The sequence below is a fragment of the Babylonia areolata genome, chromosome 24 (genome assembly GCF_041734735.1).
Source record: "Babylonia areolata isolate BAREFJ2019XMU chromosome 24, ASM4173473v1, whole genome shotgun sequence".
Lineage (NCBI taxonomy): Eukaryota > Metazoa > Mollusca > Gastropoda > Neogastropoda > Buccinidae > Babylonia > Babylonia areolata.
In genome coordinates, this window is record NC_134899.1 from 18811527 (window position 1) to 18836767 (window position 25241).

Here is a 25241-nt window from a genome sequence, read left to right on the forward strand (position 1 = left end):
CACACACACACACACACACACACACACACACACACAGAGTCACACACACAGAGTCACACACACTCAGAACGGAGTCACACACACACACACACACACACACACACACACACACACACACACACACACACACACACACACACACACACGCACACACACACTCACATACTCACATACAGAGTCACACACACACACACACACACACACAGAGTCTCACACACACACACACACACACACACACACACACACACACACACACACCTACCAGACACATAGCTGACATATCTCGAAACGTCCTTTCTGACCTGTGTTTGTTATCAAGACAGAAGTGGCTGATCGTGACAAAGAGCGGAGAAAGAACAAAAGGACCTTTCAACGCTTCTTCATTACAATTCTCGTACTGGTGGTGGTCGGACGCACCCGGTTTTGCCTGTGCCTAGTACGCAGCGTACTACCTCAGTTAATTAAGCGCTACTTTCTTTCTTTGGCTGGAAAAGAGACAGATCCGACAGAGGAGAGGGAGAGAGAGAGAGGGGGGGGGGGGGGGTGGGGGGGAGAGGACGGAGAGTTGGGGCTGAGACAGGGAACTGCTGACGGTGGTTTTCAAATAGCCGTCGGGTTCTTTTCCACGTACATGTCTTAACTGAAAGCATATCAGACGAGCTCTTTTCTTCTTCTTAAACACACACACACACACACACACACACACACACACACAATGTCACCACCCTTCCCTCCCTATCTGCCTGTCCACAGGCTACTGACAAACACTCTGTCTGTCTATCAATCACTTTTTCGTCCAAACATTCCACACATCTCCACAAAAATCTTAGGACTGAGCGCCACATCCACAAGTCAGCTGGATTTTGCGAGGACACTGGACCCAGGTTTTTGGACCTCATTTCAGTCCTTAAGGATTGTCTTCTTATAATGCGATTCAACTAGGTTCAGCGGCCAGAAGGCCACACACCAAAGAAGACCCTGTACTGCTGTTGGGTTACCCCAGCGGTGTGCAATAGTGTGTGATCATTATATCGTTTACCTGTACCTGGAGGACACACCCTCCACGTCCCCGCTCCCCTGTATCATGACAGTTGACGTCTAGTCATTGAGCTGGACTGATTGAATGTCTCCCCCCAGAGTGGAGACAGCCACCACATTCCTCCATCGACCAGTCCCCCGTGAATCTGCCCACACCGAAGATTCGGACCCCAACTCACGGCAGACTGAAGACTAAAGGGGAGCTCTTGCTGTAATCATCCTCAGAGATCAGGAGCCAGTTGCATTGCTCGGACGGAAGAGCCTAGTATGGTCGTAACCCGCTACTAACTGTGTGTAATATGGAACTGACCAATGGCGTAGTTCGGTCAACGTAGGCATTTAGTCACGTGTAACTGTCAAAAAGTTAGAACCAAGCCATGCAACTGGCTCCAAGACACGAAAGGCCACATCTGTAGGAACCAGCCATCTTCTGTTTTACGATGGTGGGTGAGGATGTTTGACAACGCACTATGGAAATTCATTCACGTTTGGGATTACGTGACAAATCTGGAACACGCGAAGGTTTCTGTCGTAATATTCTTTACCCTGGCCGTCAGCTAGGTTCGACACCTGCAGTGCTGATCTTGAAATGATATGAGCAACCATTAAGTGGACGACACACGATCTGTGTGGTTCGAAGCCTCAGTTCACAGCACGGAATGAAAAGAAATCTGCATTGACATTCTCCTCTGATAGATTTCCAACACAGGTCATTCAGCCGACAGTCCGTGACATAGGCTGTTTTGCTGGTAATTTTTGGTGTCAGGACATATATGCCTGTGCAGGTGTGCGCACGCTCAGTCCGTTTTGGTTTGTTGGTGGTGGTGGTGGTTGTTTTTCACTTTACCCCAGCCCCTTCTTCCCTTCCCCTTGTGTCTGTCTCTATCTTATACGCACATATGCACTCACACACACCCACCCACATACAGAGATTAGTGCACGCGCACGAACACACACACACACACACACACACACACACACACACGTCTGTGCTTGTGTTCGCAAGGATTTCGTATTATATGAGGGAATATGTGGATGGGATGGGATGGGTATGGTATATTTGTGTCCGAGCATTTGTGTTCATTTTGTGTGTGTGTGTGTGTGTGTGTGTGTGTGTGTGTGAAATAGAAATGCAGTCGTGTATTTCATTATCACAATATTCATGTATGTGTATATATGCATTTTGTTGTTGTTTTTGCCTTTCATCTGCTTGTTTCTTCTCTCTCCCCCCCCCCCTCTCTCTCTCTCTCTCTCTCTCTCTCTCTCCCATTTTTTTGTATTTTCTCATTGATGGCTTGATGTAAAAAAAAAAAAAAAAAAAGCGGTTGTTGCTTATTCAATTTACCATCATGAAATAATATCTTGACTTCACACACACACACACACACACACACACACACACACACACACACACACACACACACACACACACACACACACACACACACACACACACACACACACACACACACACACAGCTAGTCGACGAGAGAGAGAGACAGAGAGAGAAAAGAGAGAGAGAGAGAGAGAGAGCGTTTTTCACCCAGAAAAGGTGACAGTGGCAATCGGACACAGGGTGAGGGGTAACCGGTGTGCCATTTGCCCTTAACGTGGCACTGTAATGTCCTTTAATGGTCCCGTGTCCTTAATGGTCTCCGCTGACCTTCTGTCGACTGGCCTCAGGGTCGCGACCAGTGCGGTGTGCGTGAGAGCCGCTTACGTTTTCCTCTTCCTGTTTTTTTTTTTTTTTTTTTTTTTTTTTCAAGTTTCCGTTTTCATCATTATTGCAGTTCACACTCTTTGTGTTTTTATTTGTCTGCTTTTTTTTTTTTTTTTTAAATGTAAGGTTATTGGTTATTAGATACATGATGATTCCCCCCCCCCCATCCCCCCTCCCACTCCTCCCCCTCTCCCCTCTCCCCCCTCCCGTCTTTCCCTTCACACGTGTGCTGATGCTAGAAAGGGAAGAAAATGCGTTCATGATATCTGCACCTGTTTGTTTGGAATAGTTAATTAGATTTTGAATAATTTTTCCGTTTCTCCTTCCGTGTTTTTTTTTTTTTTTTTTTTTTTTTTTTTTCTCATGCTGTTCACGGTATGGGTATTGCGTATGCTGTCTCCAAGAAATTTGCGATACTGTTGGAAAGCGATAAGTTAGCGATACGTGTATTGGTTTTGGATGGGGAAAAAAGAGAACGAGAGGGGCAAAGAGAATAACAGAGAGAGAGAGAGAGAGACTGACAGACCGAGCGACCAACAGAAAGAGAGAGAGAGACAGGAAGTTGTCATGACGTCACTGGGGCTGACATCAGCCCGCCCCCTGCCCTGTTATGACGTGAGGAGAGGTAACCGAAAAGTGTGTGGGCGTAGTAGTGGGAAGAGGCGCCGACAGGTTCCACTTTGCAGGTCACTGGAGGGGCCGGCCTCGCCTCATACACAGTCTGGCGTGCTGCACGGGCTCTCCTCTGTCTCCGCACCACACCGGTGATGCGTTCAACGTGTGCCCCCCCACCCTCCCCTTCCCACCCCGGCCCATACCTTCTCAACTCCCCCTCCTACATGATCCCGTGCCTGTTATATGAGCGGATGGGTTATTTTGCTCGTTGGTTTAATATTATTATTGAAATAGGTGTGTATTCAAAATTCTTCCTTCTGTTACTTGGAATTGATCAGAACGAGTTGTGTCTTTGTTGGGTTTTTTTTTCCCCCATCTAGTCCTCGTATTTGCTTGCTTGTTTGTTTTCAAGAAGAAATGGGTAATAATTGCCATATATAGCCGTAATAAAACTGAACAAAAAACGTAATGAATATGAATACAGAGAGAGAGAGAGAGAGAGAGAGATGTTTTAATAGGAAGTATGATATGTCTGTTCAATTAAGGATGACCGCATGCGCACACACAACCCCCACTCCCCACACCACACACACAGAGGGGAGGCAGAGGGAGACAAGACAGAGACAGAGAGACCGGATGTTGTCGTGACGTCAGGCTGACATCAACCGAAAATAAATGTGCGTGTTGAAAGAGGTGCCGACAAGATCCACTTTGCAGATCACCGAGGGTCCTCGCTCACATTTAGCGTGCTGCACGTGCTGTGTTCTCTCTGTGGACGCATCATTTAAAGCTTTCTTCGTGCATCCCATCCTGAAACCACTGCTCTGCATCCCCTCGTCTAGCAAAAACATTGGGGGCACATGGATAACATAAACACCAGCATAACATAGTATATAGGTGAAATGAAGTAAATAGCATGACGTACCTAACTCACAGTCAGAGCGCACACCCGTACACACGCCCATACAAAATGGCATATATCCTCAGAGGCGCCACAATCGTTATTTGTACACGGGACATAAATCACGCATGTTGCAACATCAAGTAATTACAGACGAACACACTTTTTTATACAATAGACTAAATAAGCTGACATTTGTTTCTCTCTGTCACTCACACACACACACACACACACACACTCGCTGATCGTGAGGATGCTGCATCAGAATGAAGAATTACAGGTTTGTCTTTTTTTCTTTCTTTTTTGTTTCTTCTTTATATATATATATAATAAACTTAGCTGGTTTGAGCAGCTGGATTCTCGTTGTTGAGGAAAGCTGACGTTACGTGAATCTACTTGGGTATGGGGGTTTGCAATAAAAATCTTTTCATATATCTTTCTTCTTTCCTTCAAATGCTGACAAACAAATAATGAAATTCATCACCTAAGTCTTGAATCAAACATTCCTGCCACAATCTTTAATTCAAGTCCCGACTCGAACATTTCTTGTAAATCTTTCATTACTTCGTACAACTTTAAGTGTGTGTGTGTGTGTGTGTGTGTGTGTGTGTGTGTGTGTTCTGTTGATGGACACCCTTTCAGTACTACCGCCCCGAGTTTTCCTTCCCTGGTTCAGAATATACCCGGGGGGTAGGGGTGGAGAAGGGGTGGGGGGGTGGGGGAGTTAGTCCCCTCTGACACGACTACCGAGAATAGGACTTGCAGCCACAGGTGTTCCAGTTTCTCTGCCACCTGACTCCTGTTCGGAGCTACCGGGATCATCGGTAACCTCCACTTCTCCCCACGCCCTCGACACCCCCCATTCCCCCCATCCTGTGTGCCCCTTCTCTACCCCCGCCCCCTCCTACCCCTCCCCTCTTCCACCTCTGTACCCGGTTCCCAGAACGAGGTGTTTATGACAGAAACACAGCTCGTTTGGTCCTGTGGGGGTGCGGGGTGAGAGTGGAAATGTAATTTTGCATGACGAGAATAGCAACCCGCCACCATGTACACTGATGTATAATGCTGGCAGAGCGGAGCGCCATGCAGACTTCCGCACGCACGCACGCACACACACACACACACACACACACACACACACACACACACACACACACACACACACACACACACACACAATGTAAGCCAACACTCGTGCTGAGTTTTCCCAGTTTTTCCTCTACACTGACACACCTAGACTTCCCCCTCAAGGCCACAGGGCACACTCCATGGCAGGTTGTCAGTGAGACCACCCGTCAGCGTAGACCCTGCACTGCCGCTGCATCACTTGGTTCATACTCAACATTTTTTTTTTCACATACAGAAACACAACCGAAGAACGACAGAAAGCAAACAATAGCTAAAAGATAGTAATAGTGGTAGTTGTATCAGCAGCAGCAGCAGCAGATCCAGTAGTATTAATATACCACTAGTACAGGCACTAAAAGTTGTAGTAATAGTAGTAGTAGTTCTATTACTACTGCTACTACTTGTGGGGTAGGGACAAAATAAACTGTGAAGTTATGCACAGCTCCATCATTGTTTCGTAACATGGATTGGTATAACTTGGTAAACTATAATCAAATTAAAAACGTTGAATTACAAACTGAGTTCAGCATGTAATTGATGTAGACTGTGCGATACATATGCCTATAATGTTGGTGATTTTGTTGTTCTTGTTCTTGGGCAATGTCAACTTGTCTCATGCCATGGACATCTGCATTATTCTTGTTATTGTGTGCCACACTTGCATACTGTGCCATTTTTTTATGTACAACATTGGTTGTCATACATGTTGCTTTTGATGGTGATCAGATTGTTTTATCTGAAATCATCACGGGGCATCCCACTTTACCTGCCTTTGTCAATGATACGAATTAAGCGTCTACACGGTTTTCCCTCCTTCTTGTTTGGTCACCCACCTTCTTATTTTCCCTCCACCGGCTTGCCTTCCTCAAATCGTCACTTGGTGTGAAAACGCTGCAGAAGTGCCACGATCTATATAACTGACTGCCTACACGAACAACTTAACCTTGAGAGCATTAGCTATTGGGTCGTTGAACTCCAATCATTCATGATCTATGCCTTTCCCAATTACCTGGCCCAAGCCGGTGATTACCTACTGAAAAGGTCGCCTGGTTGTGTTGGAAGTAGGTCCACTTTGAGTCAAAATGTCTCCGTGATAGACGTCCATTTTCGCGATTTAAAAAAAAAAAATACAATAAGCAGGTGACCGAAGACACGAAATCCCTATGTCATCAACGTGGGCTATTTTTTTTCTTAAACGGATTTTGTTAGTGGGGAACCATACACCATACAGACTGACAGCAGAAAATTGCTGCAGTTTGTTTTTTCACTCCCTTAGAAATAGAAGCGGCTCTTTTTGCGCAGCTGAGTGATTTTTTTTTTTCTGGGTAAGAATACGGAACAGAATACTGCACGGGACATCGCCATTCTATCGCCGTGCTACTGGTTGTGGGGTTGATTCCTGTCAGTGCGTCTATCTGTCTCTGTCTCTCTCGCCATTCCTCGTTTGGACTTCAGTGATTGGCTGTGCTCCAGCAGACCTGGGGCACCGAATCCGGTGATGGATGTTTAGGATGCGTTACATTCTCCATCATTCTAGAAACTGCGGTATTTGTTTTACAGTGATTTTTTTTTTTTTTTTTTTTTTTGTTAGTGCGTCTATCTTATATTCTTCCCACCCCCCACCCCACCCCCTCAACCTCCCCAATCCCCCTTCCCCCGTTCCTCGTGTTTACGTCAGAGGTTGTCTGTATTCCAGATTTCGGGGCCCCCAAAGCCTGTGATAGTTGTGCATTCCTACTCCTATCAGAATGTCGTTTGGTAAGGTTGATTTCTACCAGTGCCTTCTCTATCTTCCCCCCCCCCCCCAACCCCCCCACCCCCACCCACCCCCAACCCCCTCTTATCCCTTGTGTCGACCTCAGAGATAGTGTCTCTGCTCTGGTTGTGGTAGGGGAGGGGGGCTCGGGGGGTGGGGGGGACGAAAACTAAACTGATGGATGTGTGTGAGAATGGGAGCAGGGTGAGTGACAGCTCGCTGCGAGTCAAACGTAACAACCTCATTTCACCCCATACGTATCGCCCCGCCCCTCCGCCCCCTCACTCCCCCCAAGCCCCATCAACCTCTGCAGCTGTCCTCGTTGTTCCTCCTCCACCCACCCACCTACCACCATCACCACCACCACCACAACCACCACCGCCACCACCATCAAAGCAGTGTGAGCCAGGAAACGGGCCACATCGGATTCTGGCTGACACCACCACCGATACCATCATCATCATTACCCGTCTCCACTTTAACCATCCCCATCCCGGGGGAGGACGAGACAATTGGCGGACCTCGTGTCCGTTTTATTGTGGGGTGTGTGTTGGATGGGAGGATGAGCGTCGGGTGAGACGTGTCAGAAGTACTTCTGGAAGCAGGAGTCAATGGTGGAGCCTGAAGAAAAGAGGGAGGAAGGATATCACAGGTTAGACAGAAGGACAGGAGAGGCAGACGGAAGCAGAGAAGGATGTTTATTTCTGGAGCAAAGTTGCTGTGGTAGGAGGGTGAGAGGGTGGCAAGGCGGTTGGTGGTGGGGGCTGGAGTTAAAACCATCTTCCACCACCACTGCACGTGTGCAATCGGCGCTCTCTGAGGGTGGAGGGCCGAAAAGAAAAAAGACAAAAAAAAAAAGAGAAGATAAGTGGAAATGGTTTATGCTTGTAGAGGAGGGAGGGGGCAGCAGAGGGGAGCCAGCCGGGAAGGGTATGGGGCTTGACTGGTAATGGATGAAGATATAACCTTCACACACAGCACGCTGTATCCCGTCAGGTGAAACCGCAGCCAGGTATGGCCCGTAGCCTGGCTAGCCAGCCAGCCGGCGGTGTGAAGAGGTGTGAACTCCTCTGGCATCGCTGGTCCTGAAGGGAAAAGGTGTGGAGGAGAGATCAATCAGCCCTGGGTGCCGGCCGGAGGAGAGATGTGTGTGCAGTGGCAGAGAGAGCGGAAGACAGTGACTCCGGTGCCGGTGTCATTTCTTTCAGTTCCTGTGTACGGAAGGACAGAGGACTGGAAAGTGTTTCCCGGGCAGGTCGTCGTGATGAAAGGGACTGAAACATTTTTGCACTGTACGGTTTGACAGTCCCGATATGGCCCTGCGCGGTCGGCTGGACTATAAGCAACAAAAAACAAGAACGAGTAATTCTCCCTCTCAATGCCGTCAGTTGAGTTCTTTCTTGTATTAATATGTCTTAAAAAAAGAGCTTGTTGTTGTGTCTGTTATCGATGTATAATAATGTTTAATGGAACAGCAAACGTCGTTGGTTTTAAATGATGGCAGCGTGAAATATGGAGTTGGGTGGGAGAGAGAGAGAGTGATTGAAATAGAGAGAGCGTATTCGCAACAAGACGATGAGAGTTCATCAGCTCAACTTTCCGACGCCCCTAAACATTGCTGTGACAAAAATTGATGAGCACGTGCGATGGCGGAAGACTAAGAACACATAACCGGACAGTTGTGTTCTTTTCGTTTCAACCCTACGAGACAGTGAATCAGTCAGTGATCCCACGGTGGTTATGCAGATTAATTATGGTGCCAAGAAACAGAGAAGAAAGAGGAGATGGGGGAAAACAAGAGGTAATGAGAGGATGCTGTGCATTGTAAGGAACCATTGCTGACATGATCTCGTCGCAGTGACTCAGGAGTGCCTGAAAAGTGTAATATCCATTTATTTTGTTTTATCTTACTTCATTATTTCATTTCATTTTATTGTATTTTGTTATATTTCATTCAATTTCAATTTATGACTGACAAAGTTGAGTCCTAAATATGAGGAAGACGAAACCAAAGCTGGGCAGGCCATGGCCTTCATGGCTCTGAAGTCAGACACTGTGTGTACGGATTTCTCTGAACACATCAGTTAGAACTCTGTATTGGCCTCTAAAGAAAAATGTCATGTGATAACATCAGACCTCTGTTTTGGCCTCTAAAGAAAAATAACGTCATGTGACAACATCAGTTAGACCTCTGTATTTGGCCTTTAAAGAAAAATGTCATGTGATATTATCAGTTAGAACTCTGTGTTGGGCTCTAAAGTAACATAACGTCATGTGATAACATCAGTTAGACCTCTGTTTTGGCCTCTAATAAAAAAAAGAATAACGTCATATGATAACATCAGTTAGACCTCTATTTGGCCTCTAAAGAAAAACAATGTCATGTGATATCATCAGTTAGACCTTTTATTAGACTCTAAAGTAACATAACGTCATGTGATAACATCAGTTAGACCTCTGTTTGGCCTCTAATGAAAAATAACGTCATGTAATAACATCAGTTAGACCTCTGTATTTGGCATCTAAAGAAAAATAACGTTATGTGATATTTATGACTTGGGGATTTGATATTTTGGTCATAAGAGAAGAGCATTGCCATTGCTTAGCTTGAAGCCGCTTGAATTTTAACTTGTATTCGGTGAATCCTTTCAACTGTGGCAGATCACAGAACTGAATGACATCAGTGCACGAGTACAAGGAAAAACGTGTGTTTGGTTTACATCGAATGAAAAAGAATTTTAACAGTAAACAGTTTGATAATTAAAACATGAGCGATGAACAAATCGAAGGAAAATGTTGTGCTTGGAAACACGGAATGATTAAATACAAGTGTTATTTTCCATAACAGAACTGACGAACAAATAACAGCAATGACCTTATGTGTGTCTGTGCTCATGATCCTTTCTTCACCCAACAACAACAGAAATATGATCATGGCGACTTGATGCACTGAGGATGATTCGTAATTTGTGCGTGTGTTGTGTGTGAACATTTGCCACCTTCCATACAAAAATGGAGCGCAAGCCTGTCCCATGTGGTTACTACATCTCCTATTACTGCAGACTGCATTCCAGGTATGTGATACTGTCAGTATTATCACAGTTTATGGTGGTTTCCTTTTTTCCATGTCAAGAAGGTTTTTTGTTTTGTTTGACTGCAGTGGGTATTTAGCTCCTTTATATATATATATATATATATATATATATATATATATATATATATATATATATATATATATAAAACAGACACGCGTTTTTTGTTTGTTTGTTTTTTTCCTGCAGCGATACTCACACTTACTCAAACACATACGTGCTATCGAGCATGTGCTCTCTCTCTCTCTCTCTCTCTCTCTCTCTCTCACTCACACACACACACACACACACACCATACGAGATAAAAACAGGCCCCACAATCTACAACAGGGGAAGTGTGTTGGTTCCTCGCTTCCCACATAGTTCTTTTGGATTATTTGGACTGATCCGATCTTTCGCACTGAAATTACGCCAACACTCCCACCCCACCCTAAAAAAAAAAAAAAAAAAAAAAAAAAAAATCAGTTCTCTTCTCTACGGCTCGAGCATACGGCGCCCACAAATCTTCTCCAGCCATTTCGGTTTTTCGCGCCAGCTGATTTCGTTCCAGGTCTTGCATGCTGTTTTTATCTCCTCTTCCACACTTCCACAGTTCTTCTCTACTACATTCCTAATGGTCAATAAATGCATATTTAGATAAATCTGAATAGACAGACAGACAGATAGATAGATAGATATTTCTTTTTTATCAATAAGAAAAAAAAGGGGAGACAAAAGAGGATCCCTCGCCGACAAAAGTTGGTGTGCTTTTGATTTAATTCTACTTTTAATCAAATCCTTTAAATAAAGGCGGCTATTGCAACTAGTTGTTCTCATAATGAATCATTGTCATTCACTTGATTCTGCTTCCAAATTCGAGCGGTTTTTCCTTCCCCCTCTTCTGGGGACTGGGGGTGGGGAGGGGGCAGGGGGGGGGGGGTAGATCCGAGGATTGAGGCTGGTGTTGGGGGAGGGGATGGGGCGCAATTATTGTGTCCTCTACTTTTACTTCTGTCTGCTTCTTTAATGACTTGAAGGCAAGTAGGATATTGGGAATGTTGGTTTATTATGTGTTTGGCCGTTCGGTGAGTGCATTCATGCGTAGTATATATATATATATATATATATATATATATGTATATGTAGCCGAGTACCCGAGTGGTATATAAAGGGACGGTACAAAAGAACTAATGATGATTGACTGAATTAAAGGATAGACAAGAATTCCCGCGCACAGGCCAGGAACATACAGAGGCCAGTCACAAAAGGGGTTTTTCTATTGTTTTATTTACAATAGTTATTATAAAGAGATAAGGAGAACTACGAGAAAAAGACAATGAGAGAAGAGATAATGAGAGAAGAACTAAGAGGAAGACATAAGGAGAAAAGACTGCACTGATGAGATACAAGAAACAATTTGTCATTAAGCACATGTCAGCACAAGTGAATAATAAAGCACATGTATACATATTACATGGAAAGACTATCACTCGGGTTTGGGATAAGCAACAACATAATGCATATGTGTGAAGACCAAACGCTGACATCAAATGGCATTTTTAATACATTTAAACAGTGCAGTTAAAGTGAGTGAAGCAATGCTGATTTAGTGAAAGTACACTGACAGTATAGGTTAGGTAAAGCTTATACTGTGCCTAAGTGACTCAAATGAATCAGTTTATCATGTAGCACTATACTGGGTTAAGCCGTATAGGAGAGGGCATGATAACTAAATTACAATTAACAGACTGATACATATCCCGTGGTTTTAACCAATAACTGATATTCACCCAACACTATCTTGTAATTTCCACAGAATAGTGCACACATCTTAGAGTAATGAGAATCAGTGAAACACCGTAGCATCATAACTGATATCAGCATGTAAAATATTACATGAATAATAAACAAGATAATAGAATCAGCAGCTTTGATATTATACTGGCAAACTGACAGACCAGATAATCATCAGTGCACAACCCATGATTGAAAGAACTGGCATGGCTTAACCATTAAGTGGTGAATGAACCTACACAAGTAATCTGTTTCATCAAAGCCAAATATCAACACAGCTAAGCTTGTACTCAACATTAAAATCTCATCCACCGAAGCTTCAGCAGGATAAGGAACCTAACCTTCATCAGTGACAGCAAATGAGAAAGAACGCGTCATATGCACTCACTAGAACATTCTGGAACAAACTATCAGTGTCCAGAGACGTCACTGACTGTGACGTTAAGAAGAATCAAATGGAATACTGCTACGAGCATATGACGACATGGCGATTTTCTATATCAATCATAGCCGAGCTGTGACTACATGTCAAAGCAGTAACTGAACAAAGCAATATGAACATACTCATATGAACACAAGTACTGTGTCGAAGAATACAATTTACAAGTCAACACATTCTACGCACTAGTACTTACAGTGATACGTAGCGAGATGTCAGCCTCTGGCACAACACACACACACACACACACACACTGCTTGCAAAACAGCAGTGAAGTGACCACTGAGTGGGTACTCAGTCTCTTTATGCAAATTAAGCGGACTGCAAAGGCAATCACGTGTACTGAAAAGCAGATCGGCCAAATCGGGCCAAATATTTTAAAAAAATGTGTTTCTTACAAGGTGTTCAGTGATAGATTTCTAAATGATTCCTGAACCGATTTACGTCGGACAAGTTGCAAAAGAAAGAACTCAATACCTACTTTATAATGAGTATAAAATGAAGTGTTGATTATTTAAGATGAATTTATAATCTTAATTTAACCTGAAAAGGGTCAGTTTTAATGAGCTCATCGCTGAAAATTACAAACTGCGTTAAATCAATTTAACGTAGGCAAAATACATGGAATAGATTTAAAGATGGAATTGCGACGATTCTGCCAGTATATAATACTTACAGTTTACTGATCTGACAAAAAAGATATTAATTAAATATGGTGGAACAGAAACACAGATTCCAGCTCAGCCAATAGCGTACAACGACGCAACTCTGGTCAAGGATTAGGTTGTCTGGTGAGAAGGACAAAATGACGAAAGGGGCTTAGCGTCAGTTGAAATCTTTAGACTGAGGAATGATTAACAGAAATCAACTATGCTTCTGGCTGATTAATGTGTGTGTGTAAGCACAACAAATATAATATTGCAGTGAACGATACAGAGACTTGATTTAATAGGTGTTTAGATAATAGGTTGAGAATGAGCTTTGAGAATGGCGTCACACATTCTGCGCGGGTCATTGCAGACTGGCAAGCCAGTTGCGAAAAATGGCGTCTGCTACAGCTCAGCTTTCGGCTTGCGCTGTGAGTTGAACTATGGTTATTTGCAGCCAGCTAAGCGCTTGGCTACATATATATTTATGTATATCTACATATGAGAGAGAGAAATGGTTTAATGAATCAGGCCACATGCCCATAAGTTATGGGAAGAACAGGAAGGAGAGAGAGATGTGTGTGTTAATGTGTGTGTGTGTGTGTGAGAGAGAGAGAGAGAGAGAGAGAGGTGCGTCCTATGCCCAGGACATGATCGGCGCTTGTTAAGAGTTAAACGAAAAATAAGAGAGAGAAAGAAAGAGAGGGAGAGAAAGCACAAAAAGGAATATATTACGGATTTAATTGCATTTGATATTCACGTACCGAAGATAAAATTAACCTGATACAGGACCGCAAAGTTGTCGTAAACCTTTGACGATCTCGTGTTGTAAACTGGTTAAACTGGCTCTGGGACTTGGGTTGTGACATATCACTGCGCATTGGCTGACAGAAGTTGTTTTCTTTTTTCTTGTGTGTGTGTGCGTGTGCGTATTTGTAGAGTCTGTCCACCTGCATTTGTGTTCTGTGTATGAAAACACGTTGCTGTGTCCTGCCGGATAATGTGGCGGTGAAGGAAAAGAAAGGTGCGTCGATACCTGTAACCCGTGTCTGTGCGTTGTGTGACTGACACGTTGTGGTGTGTTCTCTTTCTGTTTCTACCATAGTGTGTTTCTCAGATTGTGCTCTGTTGCTACTTCGTCGAATCAGTGAAAATACTGTGCTTATGATTATGCGTGTTTGATTGTTAAGTTAAATTGCGCTATGTTCACGGGTAAACGAGTCTGCATGAGGCTGGCGTTCCGATTCATCTCTCGCTCTCTCTCTGTGTCTGTCTGTCTGTCTGTCTGGTGTCTGTATGTCTGTCTGTCTCATTCTCTCTGTGTCTCTCTCCGTCTGTCTATCTGTCTCTATCTCTCTCTCTATTTATCTGTATTTTGTTTTCTGTGTTCTGTTCAAACCTTGGAGACGAACGACTGAAAAAAGGCACATAACCCCCCCCCCCCCTCCCCCCCCCCCGTCACATGTACTTTAAGCTAATGACAAAGTGTCGCGAATCTCTTATTAGTTTATGTTGTTTCAATTCTGGTTGTTGTTTTTTTTTCTTTTTCTTTTTTCCTTTTTTTTTCTTTCTGTTCCATTTTTATCTATTTTGCACCATTTTGTTCTGATTAGTATCTACTATGTCATCAGACCTTTTCAGCTGATGACATTAAACATTTCAGTGTTCTCTCTCTCTCTCTCTCTCTCTCTCTCTCTCTCTCTGTATGTCCGTCTCTGGTTCAGTCTTCCATTCTGCAGCTTTCAAACATAGATCCAGCTCTGTCTGTCTTTCTGTCTGACTTTGCCTCTGTCTCTGTCTGTCTGTCTGTCTGTTTCTTTCTTTCTCCCCCCTTCCCATTCTCAGTGTGCCTGTCTGTTTATCTGTCTCTGTAGTCTTCTCTCTCATGATGCAGCATTCTAAATCAGACCCTGTTCTCTCCCCTCCATGAGGGTCAGGGTTCGAATCCCGCTCTCGCCCTTTCTCCCATGTTTGGAAAAATCAAACTGAGCGTCTAATCATTCGGATAAGACGATAAATACAGGTCCTTGTGCGTTCTTGGCGCACTGAAAAAGAACCCATGGCAGCGACAGTGTTTGTTCTGTGGCAAAACTATGCACGGAAGAAAGGTACGTAAAATAGTATGTGCATGCGTGCACTCAAGGCCTGGCTAAGCGCTTTGGGTTATGCTGCTGGTCAAGCATTTGTGGTGCAGCGTATATGGATTTGTCCGAACGCAGTGACGTCTCCTTGATAAACCGAAACTGATACTGAAACTTCCCCTCCCTTCTGTTTTCTATCTCTCTGGCTTTCTCTTTTTTCTGCCTCCAACCCATACCCCCCCCACTCCTCTCCCCCCTCTACCCGTTTCTCCCCCAACACTACACACACTACCACCCCCCTACCCCCACGCCCCCCCCCCACACACACACACCGCTACCCCCCACCTCCACCACCACCCCCACACACCCGCCCCTCTGTGCTGTAGCCATAATCATGATGTAGAGGTGTGATGGGAAGAAGGGAGAGCTCCACCCCATTCAGGTTCTATTTGTGTCCGGGGTTGTTCTTCCCTTTCCCGTATCCAGCTTTCAGGACCGTTCAGTGATGGCAGCACCCCGTCTGTCTGTCTGTCTGTCTGTCTCTCTCTCCCTCTGTCTCTTTTTCTCCCTGTCTGTCTGTTTGGCTGTCTGTCTGTTGTTTGGGTTTTTTTCTGCCTCCCTACCTTCTCTCTCTCTCTCTGTCTCTCTCTCTCTCACTGTCGCTCTCCCTCACTGTCTCTCTCTCTCTCTCTCACTCTCTCTTTCCCAATTTCTCTCTCTCTCTCAATCTCTCTCTCTCTCTCTCTCAGTATATATATATATATATATATATATATATATATATATATCTAATGTGTGCGTGCATGTATGCGTGCGTTCTTGTGCTCGCGTAAGCGCTATCAGCTAAGCTAAATAATGGGCAATGGCGAGCAAACCCTTACAATCTAAAAATATCTATCAGTTTATTTATGCATATGTGTGTGTGTGTGCCAACGTGTGTATGTGTGTGTGTGTGTGTGTGTGTGTGTTAGAAATAGAGATGCAGACAGAGAGAGAAGATAAATATTTGTGTCCTGTCGTTACGTTAAAGATATTTTTCAATGTGTGTACTGTAACTGTGTGCGCGTACGTGTGTGTGTAAGTTCTTCAGTTTAACTCTTTTTTTTTGTCGACATGTTGTGATTTTAGACAAAAATAAAACAGAAAAGGAGCGAGAATCTAACATAATGTAAACTGCACACTTAATCTGTAAACTATTATTTAACTTGCCTTCATATTGATACGCCATAGTGAGGGTAAAACCGAAAGACATTATGAACACCACATACTCTTTGGGGGCATTTTCTTGGAAGTATAAACAATCTGCCTTTCTAATCCTCAGCTCTGATTCCATGAATCCTTTTTTCAATAAAAAATAATTTTATAGGAACGAATCCCACTTTAGCATTCTAAATTATTGAGCTGAAATCAGGATGCTAAAGTGCGACTAAACGCACACCGTGGACAGTTTAACTCGATACTTCCTGTTTCTTTTTGCACCTTTTTGGCAGCTTGACGGAGCATTCATTTGATGAGCTTCGTAGGTGTGACGGCACCCAACAAAATGATAATAGTATTTTTGTTCCACCTAAAAATGAGATTCGCGTGCATCTTTTTTAGTTTATGTGTGTGTGTGTGCGCGTGTGTGTGTGTGTGTGTGAGAGAGAGAGAGAGAGAGAGAGAGAGAGAAGATAACGAATATGCGTGTCCAGACGTCGATCATGTACCGTTATCTGTAACTGTGTTTTTCTCAGAAACCTATCGTGTTCCTTTCAAGAAACGAAGCCACTAAGGTGTGTCAACTCCGCGCTCAGCATGGGTATCCCTTATCTCAAACATTGAGACGATCAGTTTTCCACACACCCACATCACACTTCAGTTCTCTGTCTGTCTCTCTGTCTCCCTCTGTGTGTGTGTGTGTGTGTGTGTGTGTGTGTGTGTGTGTGTGTCCGTTTCTCCACATTTTGATTGCGACTTTGATTGCGATATTATTCTTCTTCTTCTTGTTGATGGTGGTGGTGGTGGTTGTGGTGGTGGTGCTGCTGCTGCCAATGTCTACAATCTTTGAGTGATAACGTTTTTGAGTATTGAGTCTGTCTGTCTGTCTGTCCATCTGTCTATATATATATGTCTGTCTGCCTGTGTCTCTCTTTCTTGCTGTCTCTAATCCTATGTCTCACTTTCTCTGGCCATGTTTAGTTTATATTTGTCTTTCTCTTCCTTGTCTGTATCTCTGTGTATGTGCCTCGTTCGGGCCCTCCCCCCTCAGTGTCTGTGCCAGGCTCTTTGTCTGTCCGTCTGTCTGTCTGTCTGTCTCTCTGTGTCTCCCTCACTCTCTCACACACGCATACACAGTCAATTACCCGCATGGATGGTACAGCCGTTACTACACTCAGTATTTTCAGAACACGGCAGCCTGCCCCCTTTCTCTCTCTCTCTCTCTCTCTCTCTCTCTCTCTCACACACACACACACACACACACTCACACACACACACACACACACACACACACACACACACACACACACCAAAAACAAAACGAAACAAAACAAAAATGGACACGGCCTCAAAGAGAAAAACCAGCGCGTAGAGACCGTCATCCCTCCGAAAAGTGTGACAAGTTCCTGTTTACTTTGCTGATGTCTCGACGTTTCACCTGACACTAACTACACTTCCTTGTTGCCTGGGAGTGGGGAGGATGGATGGGGTGAGGAGGTAGGGGGAGGAGGAGGGAGGGGTGGTGTGGGATGATAATTGTGAGTGGCGTGAGGAAGGGGGAAGGGTTGACAAGGAAACAATCGCCATGAATTTTCACATTTACATTATCCACACATATCAATGAAACAAAGCAGAAAGCAGGAAGGATTATATATATATATATATATATATATATATATATATATATATGTGTGTGTGTGTGTGTGTGTGTGTTCGTATGACATGTAGTCTGCTAGTGCTCGCCTGAAACTGAAGTGATCAGTGCTTTATTTTCTTGTGTATTGGTTTTCTTTTGTTTAATATTTTCCCCGTTGGTTTTGTATTGTTTATTCGGCAGCAACGTTAGAGTATGTTTTAGAACTAAATGTTTACTCTTCCCACCTCCTCCCCCACATGCCCAGAATTTGTACATCGTCATATGGACAGTGCTTTCTTTTCACTACCTATCTCACATGTTTGTATAATGTATAGCGAAAAGTTTGGCATTTTCCTCCAGATCTGTTCCATCAATTGTATATGGAGCATTTCTCATGTTAATGTTTCATTTTGTTTTTGTGTATTACTTTTTTCTCACAACAGATTTCTTTGTCGGAACTGCGGGCCGTTCTCCCCTGGGTGAGCACGCAGCCACTGCGCACCCATTTGTCGCCAGTTTTCAGGTGTACATGTTTTACTATCAAAGATGATTTTTCTACAGAATTTCGCCTGGAAACAATCCTTTCTGTTGCCGTGGGTTCTCTTACTTGCGCTAAATGCATGCTGCACGCGGGAATTCCGTTTATCGTCTTATTCGAATGACTAGCAAGCACCCAGAGCACCTGTCTACGTCTAGAGAAGAGGGGGAGTGGAAATATCGGTCCATATATAGGATTTGTATTTGTATTTCTATTTCGTTTTATCACAACAGATTTCTATGTGTGAAATTCGGGCTGCTTTCCCCAGAGAGAGCGCGTCGCTACACTACAGCGCCACCCTTTTTTGCATTTTTTTCCTGCGTGCAGTTTTATTTGTTTTTCATATCGAAGTGGATTTTTCTACAGAATTTTGCCAGGAACAACCCTTTTGTTGCCATGGGTTTTTTTACGTGCGCTAAGTGCATGCTGTACACGGAACCTCGGTTTTGCGTCTCATCCGAATGACTAGCGTCCAGACCAACACTCAAGATCTAGTGGAGGGGGAGAAAATATCGGCGGCTGAGCCGTGATTCGAACCAGCGCGCTCAGATTCTCTCGCTTCCTAGGCGGACGCGTTATCTCTATGCCATCACTCCATAGAGACTCAAACCCGTGCACACTCCTTTCCTAGTCGGACGTATTACCACAACACGGCCACCGCTCCATGTATCACAGGCGGATTTTTTTTCTAGGACGAGGGATGGGGGTGGGGTGGGTTCTTTCATGTTGTTTATTTATTTGTTTTCGTTTTTATGATTTCCTGTTTTAGAAGCATGCTATCGTCCAGTTTACCTGGCGGGGCGGTTTGAGTTGTCTGGCTGACGATACCAGCAGCCCCAAATCCCGGTGTCTGGCGTCATTATCTGCAGGCTGATAGGACAACGTATGTACACCTCCATGTTAATCTGACCGTGGGAGATCCGGTGGTTTTGCTGTGTGGACCCCAGCACGTACTTTACTTCACTCTGTATAAATTTTTATATGCATTGTTTTATGTGTTTCTTAAAGAGAGAAACACACACACACACACACACACACACACACACACACACACACACACACACACACACACACACACAACACACACACACAGACCGACAGACAGACAGAGCGTTTGTGTTGTGTGTGTGTTTGCGTGCGGCTATGTTATTATTACGATGGGATTAAGGCTTCTTTTGAAGGATTTTTGCAGCTGGCTCACACACACACACACACACACACACACACACACACACACACACACACACACACACACACACACACATACACACAGATGCGCACGACCCATCCACCTACCCACACACGGCGAAAGAGATGGATGATTGGCATAGCTCTTGTTCTGAAGGCAGTTTGTTGGGGGTTTTTTTGTTTTTGTTTTTGTTTTGTTTTTTAATGAGAAGCTCAGTATGACGATGATGTAGAAGAAGATTAGGTTGGTAAAAACATGATATGAATTTTGATTAACAAGTGTCCTTCCCCTTTATCCTCTCTCCCTTCTCTGTTTCCCTCTTTCTGTCTCCCCCCTCCCTGTGTGTGTGTGTGTGTGTGTGTGTGTGTGTGTGTGTGTGTTTCCTTCTGTCTCTTTGTCACTCTCTCTGTCTGCTTGTCTGTCTCTCTTTCTCTCTTTTTTTTTTTTATCTCCATCTCTACCCGCTCTATGCCTGTCTCAGTTTCTTCCGTTCCCTGCCCAGCAGTTTTCTGTATGTTTGTCTCCGCCAAGCTTCATAGTGTCCCCCGCTAATGAATGATGGTACTTGAGTAAATACTGATAAACAGTTGATTAGGGGTTGGGGAAGAAGGGCGCAATAGCGGGAAATAAGGAAACGGAGGAGAGAGGGGTGGGTGTGGAGGAGACGGGTTGGTAGAGAGGTGGCGGGGGGTGGGGTGTCGAGGGGCCTGGGAGGGTGGTGGTGGGGGGGACGGGGGCTCAGGGAGAGAGAAAGAGAGGGGACCGGTTGGAGGAGGGGGGGGGTGGAGGAGTAGGGAGGGAGGAGTTGAGGCATAAACAGCCGGTGCAGACCAGTGTAGTATAGTAATGGCCGCCCCTAACATTCACGTTCACGTCCCGTCGCGTAAGGGGTCACCAGGTGTAATCCGGCTTTACGGTCACCCACGTATGACTGTCCGTCCGTCCGTCCACGTGACCCCCAGTCCCATGCCTTCTCCCTCCATCCCCTCTCCCCCCCCCCTCCCGCCCCCCTTGCCTTTGTCCACCTGTCTCCGTTTGGGAAACGCCAATAACAGCGACAACAAGCTGTCTCCAACAAGTCCGTTTTGGGAAACCACCACCACCACCACCACCATAACAACAACAACAACAACAGCAACAGCAGCAGCAACAAGAATAACAACACAGCAACACCAACAGCAGCAAAAAAAAACACCCCCAAAACAACTAACTAAATAAATAAAATAAACAGCAACAAGAAAGCAGCATCAACAGCCTTTGTCCAGATGTCTCTAACAAGTTCGTTTGGGGAAAAACATCAACAACACAGCAGCACAAACAACAGTCATTGTCTAGCTGTCTCCAGCAAATTCGTCCGGGAAATAAACAGCAGCAGCAGCAGAGACAACAACAACAATAATAATAATAATAATAACAATAATGATAATAATAATGATAATAACAACAGTAACAACAGCACAACAGCAACAGTCTTTGTCTGTCTGTCTTCAACAAGTCCATGTGGTAAACAACAGCGGCAACAACAACAACAATAATAATAATAACAATAATAATAATAACAATAACAACAGCACATCATCAACAGTCTTTGTCCGTCTGTCCCCAACAAGTCCATGTGGTAAACAACAGCGGCAACAACAAAAGCAAAAACAAATCTTTTTCGTGCTGTCTCTAACAAGTCCGCTTGGGAAACCACAACTCCACAGCAACAGCTACAACAACAATAACAGCTTTTGTCCAGCTGTTTTTAACAAGACCTTTTGGACGACAACAGCGGCAGCAACAAAAACAATAACAGCAGCGGCAACAACAGCAGCAACAACAGCAACAGCCTTTGTTCAGCTGTCTTTGACAAGTCCTTTTGGACAATAACAGCGGCAGCAACAAAAACAATAACAGCAGCGGCAACAACAGCAACATTACAACAACAACAACAACAGCAACAATAACAGAAGCAGTCTTTCTCCAGCTGTCTCCAACACGTCCTTTAGGGAAATAACAACAGAACAGACTTCAACTACCCTTCTATTCACCTGCACACCATCTTCATCCTTCCTTTGCCAACACCCTACTACACTACACTCCCCCTCCCTCCAACTAACCTCAACCCATACACTCGATCTCTACCCTCCACACCTATGGTACACATTGAAGATATATTTCTTTGTTGTTGTTGTTGTTGTGATTGTTGTTGTTTAGAAGAAGAAGAAAAAAAGCAAGGCCTTCAAGACTCACTTGTGACTGAGAGTAAAACACACAAGCTTTTTATGTATTGAGTATAATTTCAAAATGTAATGTTTAAGATGAGAAAGATCAGTTTAAAGCAAATTAAGTCCCCTAGCATTAATTACAGAGTAATTTCCCTTTTTTACTGTCTGCACCAAAACGTTTGCAAAATAACTAAAACTTCCATGCTTAGCTAAAGGAGTTCCTGTTTGAACAAAAAATGGTAATAATGACTGCTCTTGTTGTTGGGTCACAATATCAGATCAAAGTGCCAAGTTTAGAGAATACAAAAAATATAAATATAACAGTAAATGCAGTTTGCATGTAATTAGGCTTCATTATTTATTTTTTGTGCCCATCCCAGAGGTGGAATATTGTTTTAAAGAAGATGACTGGAAAGAACTGAATTTTTCCTGTTTTTATGCCTAATTTGGTGTCAACTGACAAAGTATTTGCAGAGAAAATGCCAGTGTTAAAGTTTACCACGGACAAACAGACACACACGCGCGCACACACACACACACACACACACACACACACACACACACACACACACAGACAACCGAACACCGGGTTAAATCATAGACTCACTTTGTTTACACAAGTGAGTCAAAAAGCAAGCTCACACCACAGTTTCATGTTTCATTTCATGTATAGCATTGCTTACATAAAGAGAGAACACATAATTTGTGCCTCCACGCACACTGAAGAAAAAAAAGAGTGCTCTCTCTCTCTCTCTTCTATCTCTCTCACTCACTCACTCTGTCTCTGTCTCTCGCTCTCTCCCTCCTTCACCATTCTCTCTCTCACTCTCTCATTTTCTATCTCTCACCTCTCTGTCTCTCTCTCCGTCTCTGTGCGTGTGTGTGTGTGTGTGTGTCACGCACAGCCAATACCTACCTGTCTGTGTGTCTGTCCACTTCGAAAATCAAACAAGGGCAATGAAAAGTGCCTATATGAATGTATTACGCAGAACTGATTTTCATTTTGCTGTGTGTCTGTCTCTCTGTCTTTGTGTCCGTTTCTCTATCTACCTTTCTCTCTACCCCTGACTTCACGCGCGCGCGCGTGTATGTGTGTGGGTGGGTGGAGGGAGAGGGGAGTGCGAGGGGGGGTATGTTGTGTGTCTTCCTGACGGATTAGATGTTTGTTCCTGTGTCTGCCTATCGTGTCTACCTGTATGTTGTCTGTGTCTGTGTGCGCGCACGCGCTTTCCCGTGTGTGTATGCGTGTATCTGTCTGTCTGTATGTATAATTATGTAGGTATTGTGCTCGCATTCGCATACCCGCCGCGATCATTTGTCCTCTTTTTTTGTTTGTTTGTTTTTTTGTTGTTGTTTTTTTGTGGCTGACTTCTTTTTTTATGTGTGGACAGAGCAGGTGAGGTTGTCAGGTATGAATGTCTTCTGCCAGGGCTGAGTCACACATGACTGGTGTGTGTGTGTGTGTGTGTGTGTGTGTGTGTGTGTGTGTGTGTGTGCGTGCGTGTGCGCTCGCGGCTTGCGTGTGTGTGTATGTGTGCGTGTATCACTGTGTGTGTGTGTGTGTGTGTGTGTGTGTGTGTGTGATTCATTTATCTATTTATATTATTCATTCATTTATTTATTTATTTATTCATTCATTCATTCATCCATCTATTCACTGTATTCATTTGTTCCCTTATTTATTCATTTGCTTATCTATTGATAGTTTCATTTTGTATTTACTATTTTTCATTATTCAATAATTACATTGTATAAAGACCAGAAAGGCACTGAATGAACACATTTACGTGGCACGCTCAGTCAGTTACTTCGTGCCACAAACCTCATAAACAGTGTCGGTCCAGTGATGGTGCACTTTCTGCCAGTGCTTTTCTTTCTTTCTTTCTGTCTTTCTTTTATAGTTTCGTTTACTTTTCTTTTCTCTTTCGTAACGTAAGTGAGTGACATGCTCACTTCGTTCGTGTCAATCAACACAGTTTTGTTTTTCTTTTTACTTTTTTTTTATTACTTTTCTCTTCTCTCTTTTTTTTTTCTTTACTACACTGACGCCCACACTATATGTGTATGCCAATCAAAACAAATCCTTGCTGTGATGCGGTCAATGCCAGCGGCTGTCAAGGATATGACATTCGGTTAGTCTCTCTCTGTCTCTCTATTTCTCTCTCTGTCTCTCTCTCTGTCTCTCTCTGTCTCTCTCTCTCTCTCTCTCTCTCTCTCTGTATTTATTTGTGTGTGTTTGTATGTGTGTGTGTGTGTTCGTATGGAGAGTATATGCTTGGAGGGGAAGGGGCATTATTTTCTTTTCTACGTCATGTCTGCTTGGCTACCTCATGACTCAAGTTGTGTTTAGTATCGAACTCTTTTTTTTTTTAGGACTTCGTATGAATCAGAATCAGGTCATCAGGAATCAGAGCATTGTATTTTTCATAATAGTATTCGCAATTACTTTGAAAGAACCAAAACCGAAAACAGTCTCTTTACAGAAAAAATAGCCGATGTAGCCAGTGAAATGATCCATATGGATCATTCTTCAAACATGGATGTTCCGGAATAGTATGCTTTGTTGTTGTTGTTTGTTTGTTTGGTTTTTTTTTGTTTTTGTTGTTGTTGTTGTTGTTGTTGTTTTTTTGGGGGGTTGTTTTTTGTTGTTGTTGTTGATTATGTGGGTGATGCGTGTTCGCACAAAACCGATCAGTTCTTATGATCGATTTAATTAATGATTTTGGTCTGCTTGGAGAATGTTGAATGGGTTTTATGACCCAAACTGGATTCCAGGGTAGAGGAACGGAGATAAAAGGGAGTAAGACTGTTCATTTTCTTTCTACTAAAATGCGATTTAATACCTTCAGTGTCAGTGTTTCTCGTTACAGAAGTAGTTGAATACACCTGATTATATGAACACATACTGCACTGAACACGGAACACAGAACTAGACCTTTATTTTGTTGTTGTTGAAAGAAAGAACACGAAAAGGCTCGTTTTGTGGTCAGTCTTAACAACAGAATTTACTGGCTTGGCAACTCCAAAAGATTCTTAAGGTAACTAACAGAGCAAAAAAATATATCTGTCTATCTGTCTATCTATCTGTAAGAACTTGTACATGCACACCATACTCACGCGCGGGCGCGCGCGCACACACACACACACACACACACACACACATATATATATATAATGTCCTGTCTTAAACGTGAACATCGTGATCATAAGATAAACTTGAACAATAGCCTTAATAGTCTTCTCCGATAAAACTTCAAAACATCATGTATTAGGCTTTAATG

General features: G+C 43.7%; 1 protein-coding gene across 3 annotated transcripts in view; it reads left to right on the top strand.

Moving 5' to 3' along the window:
• The window catches only part of LOC143299037 (uncharacterized), a 216355-nt gene that overhangs the window by 75126 nt on the left and 115988 nt on the right, over window positions 1-25241 (top strand). The window contains exon 1 of one of the 3 annotated variants that reach the window (XM_076612125.1): window positions 9874-10232. The exons of the other annotated variants lie outside the window; for them this stretch is intronic. Coding sequence (XP_076468240.1) covers window positions 10171-10232 — 62 coding nt within the window. The 5' untranslated portion in view covers window positions 9874-10170. Of the gene's footprint in view, window positions 1-9873; window positions 10233-25241 lie in introns of those variants that run through there. 3 annotated transcript variants of the gene reach the window in all.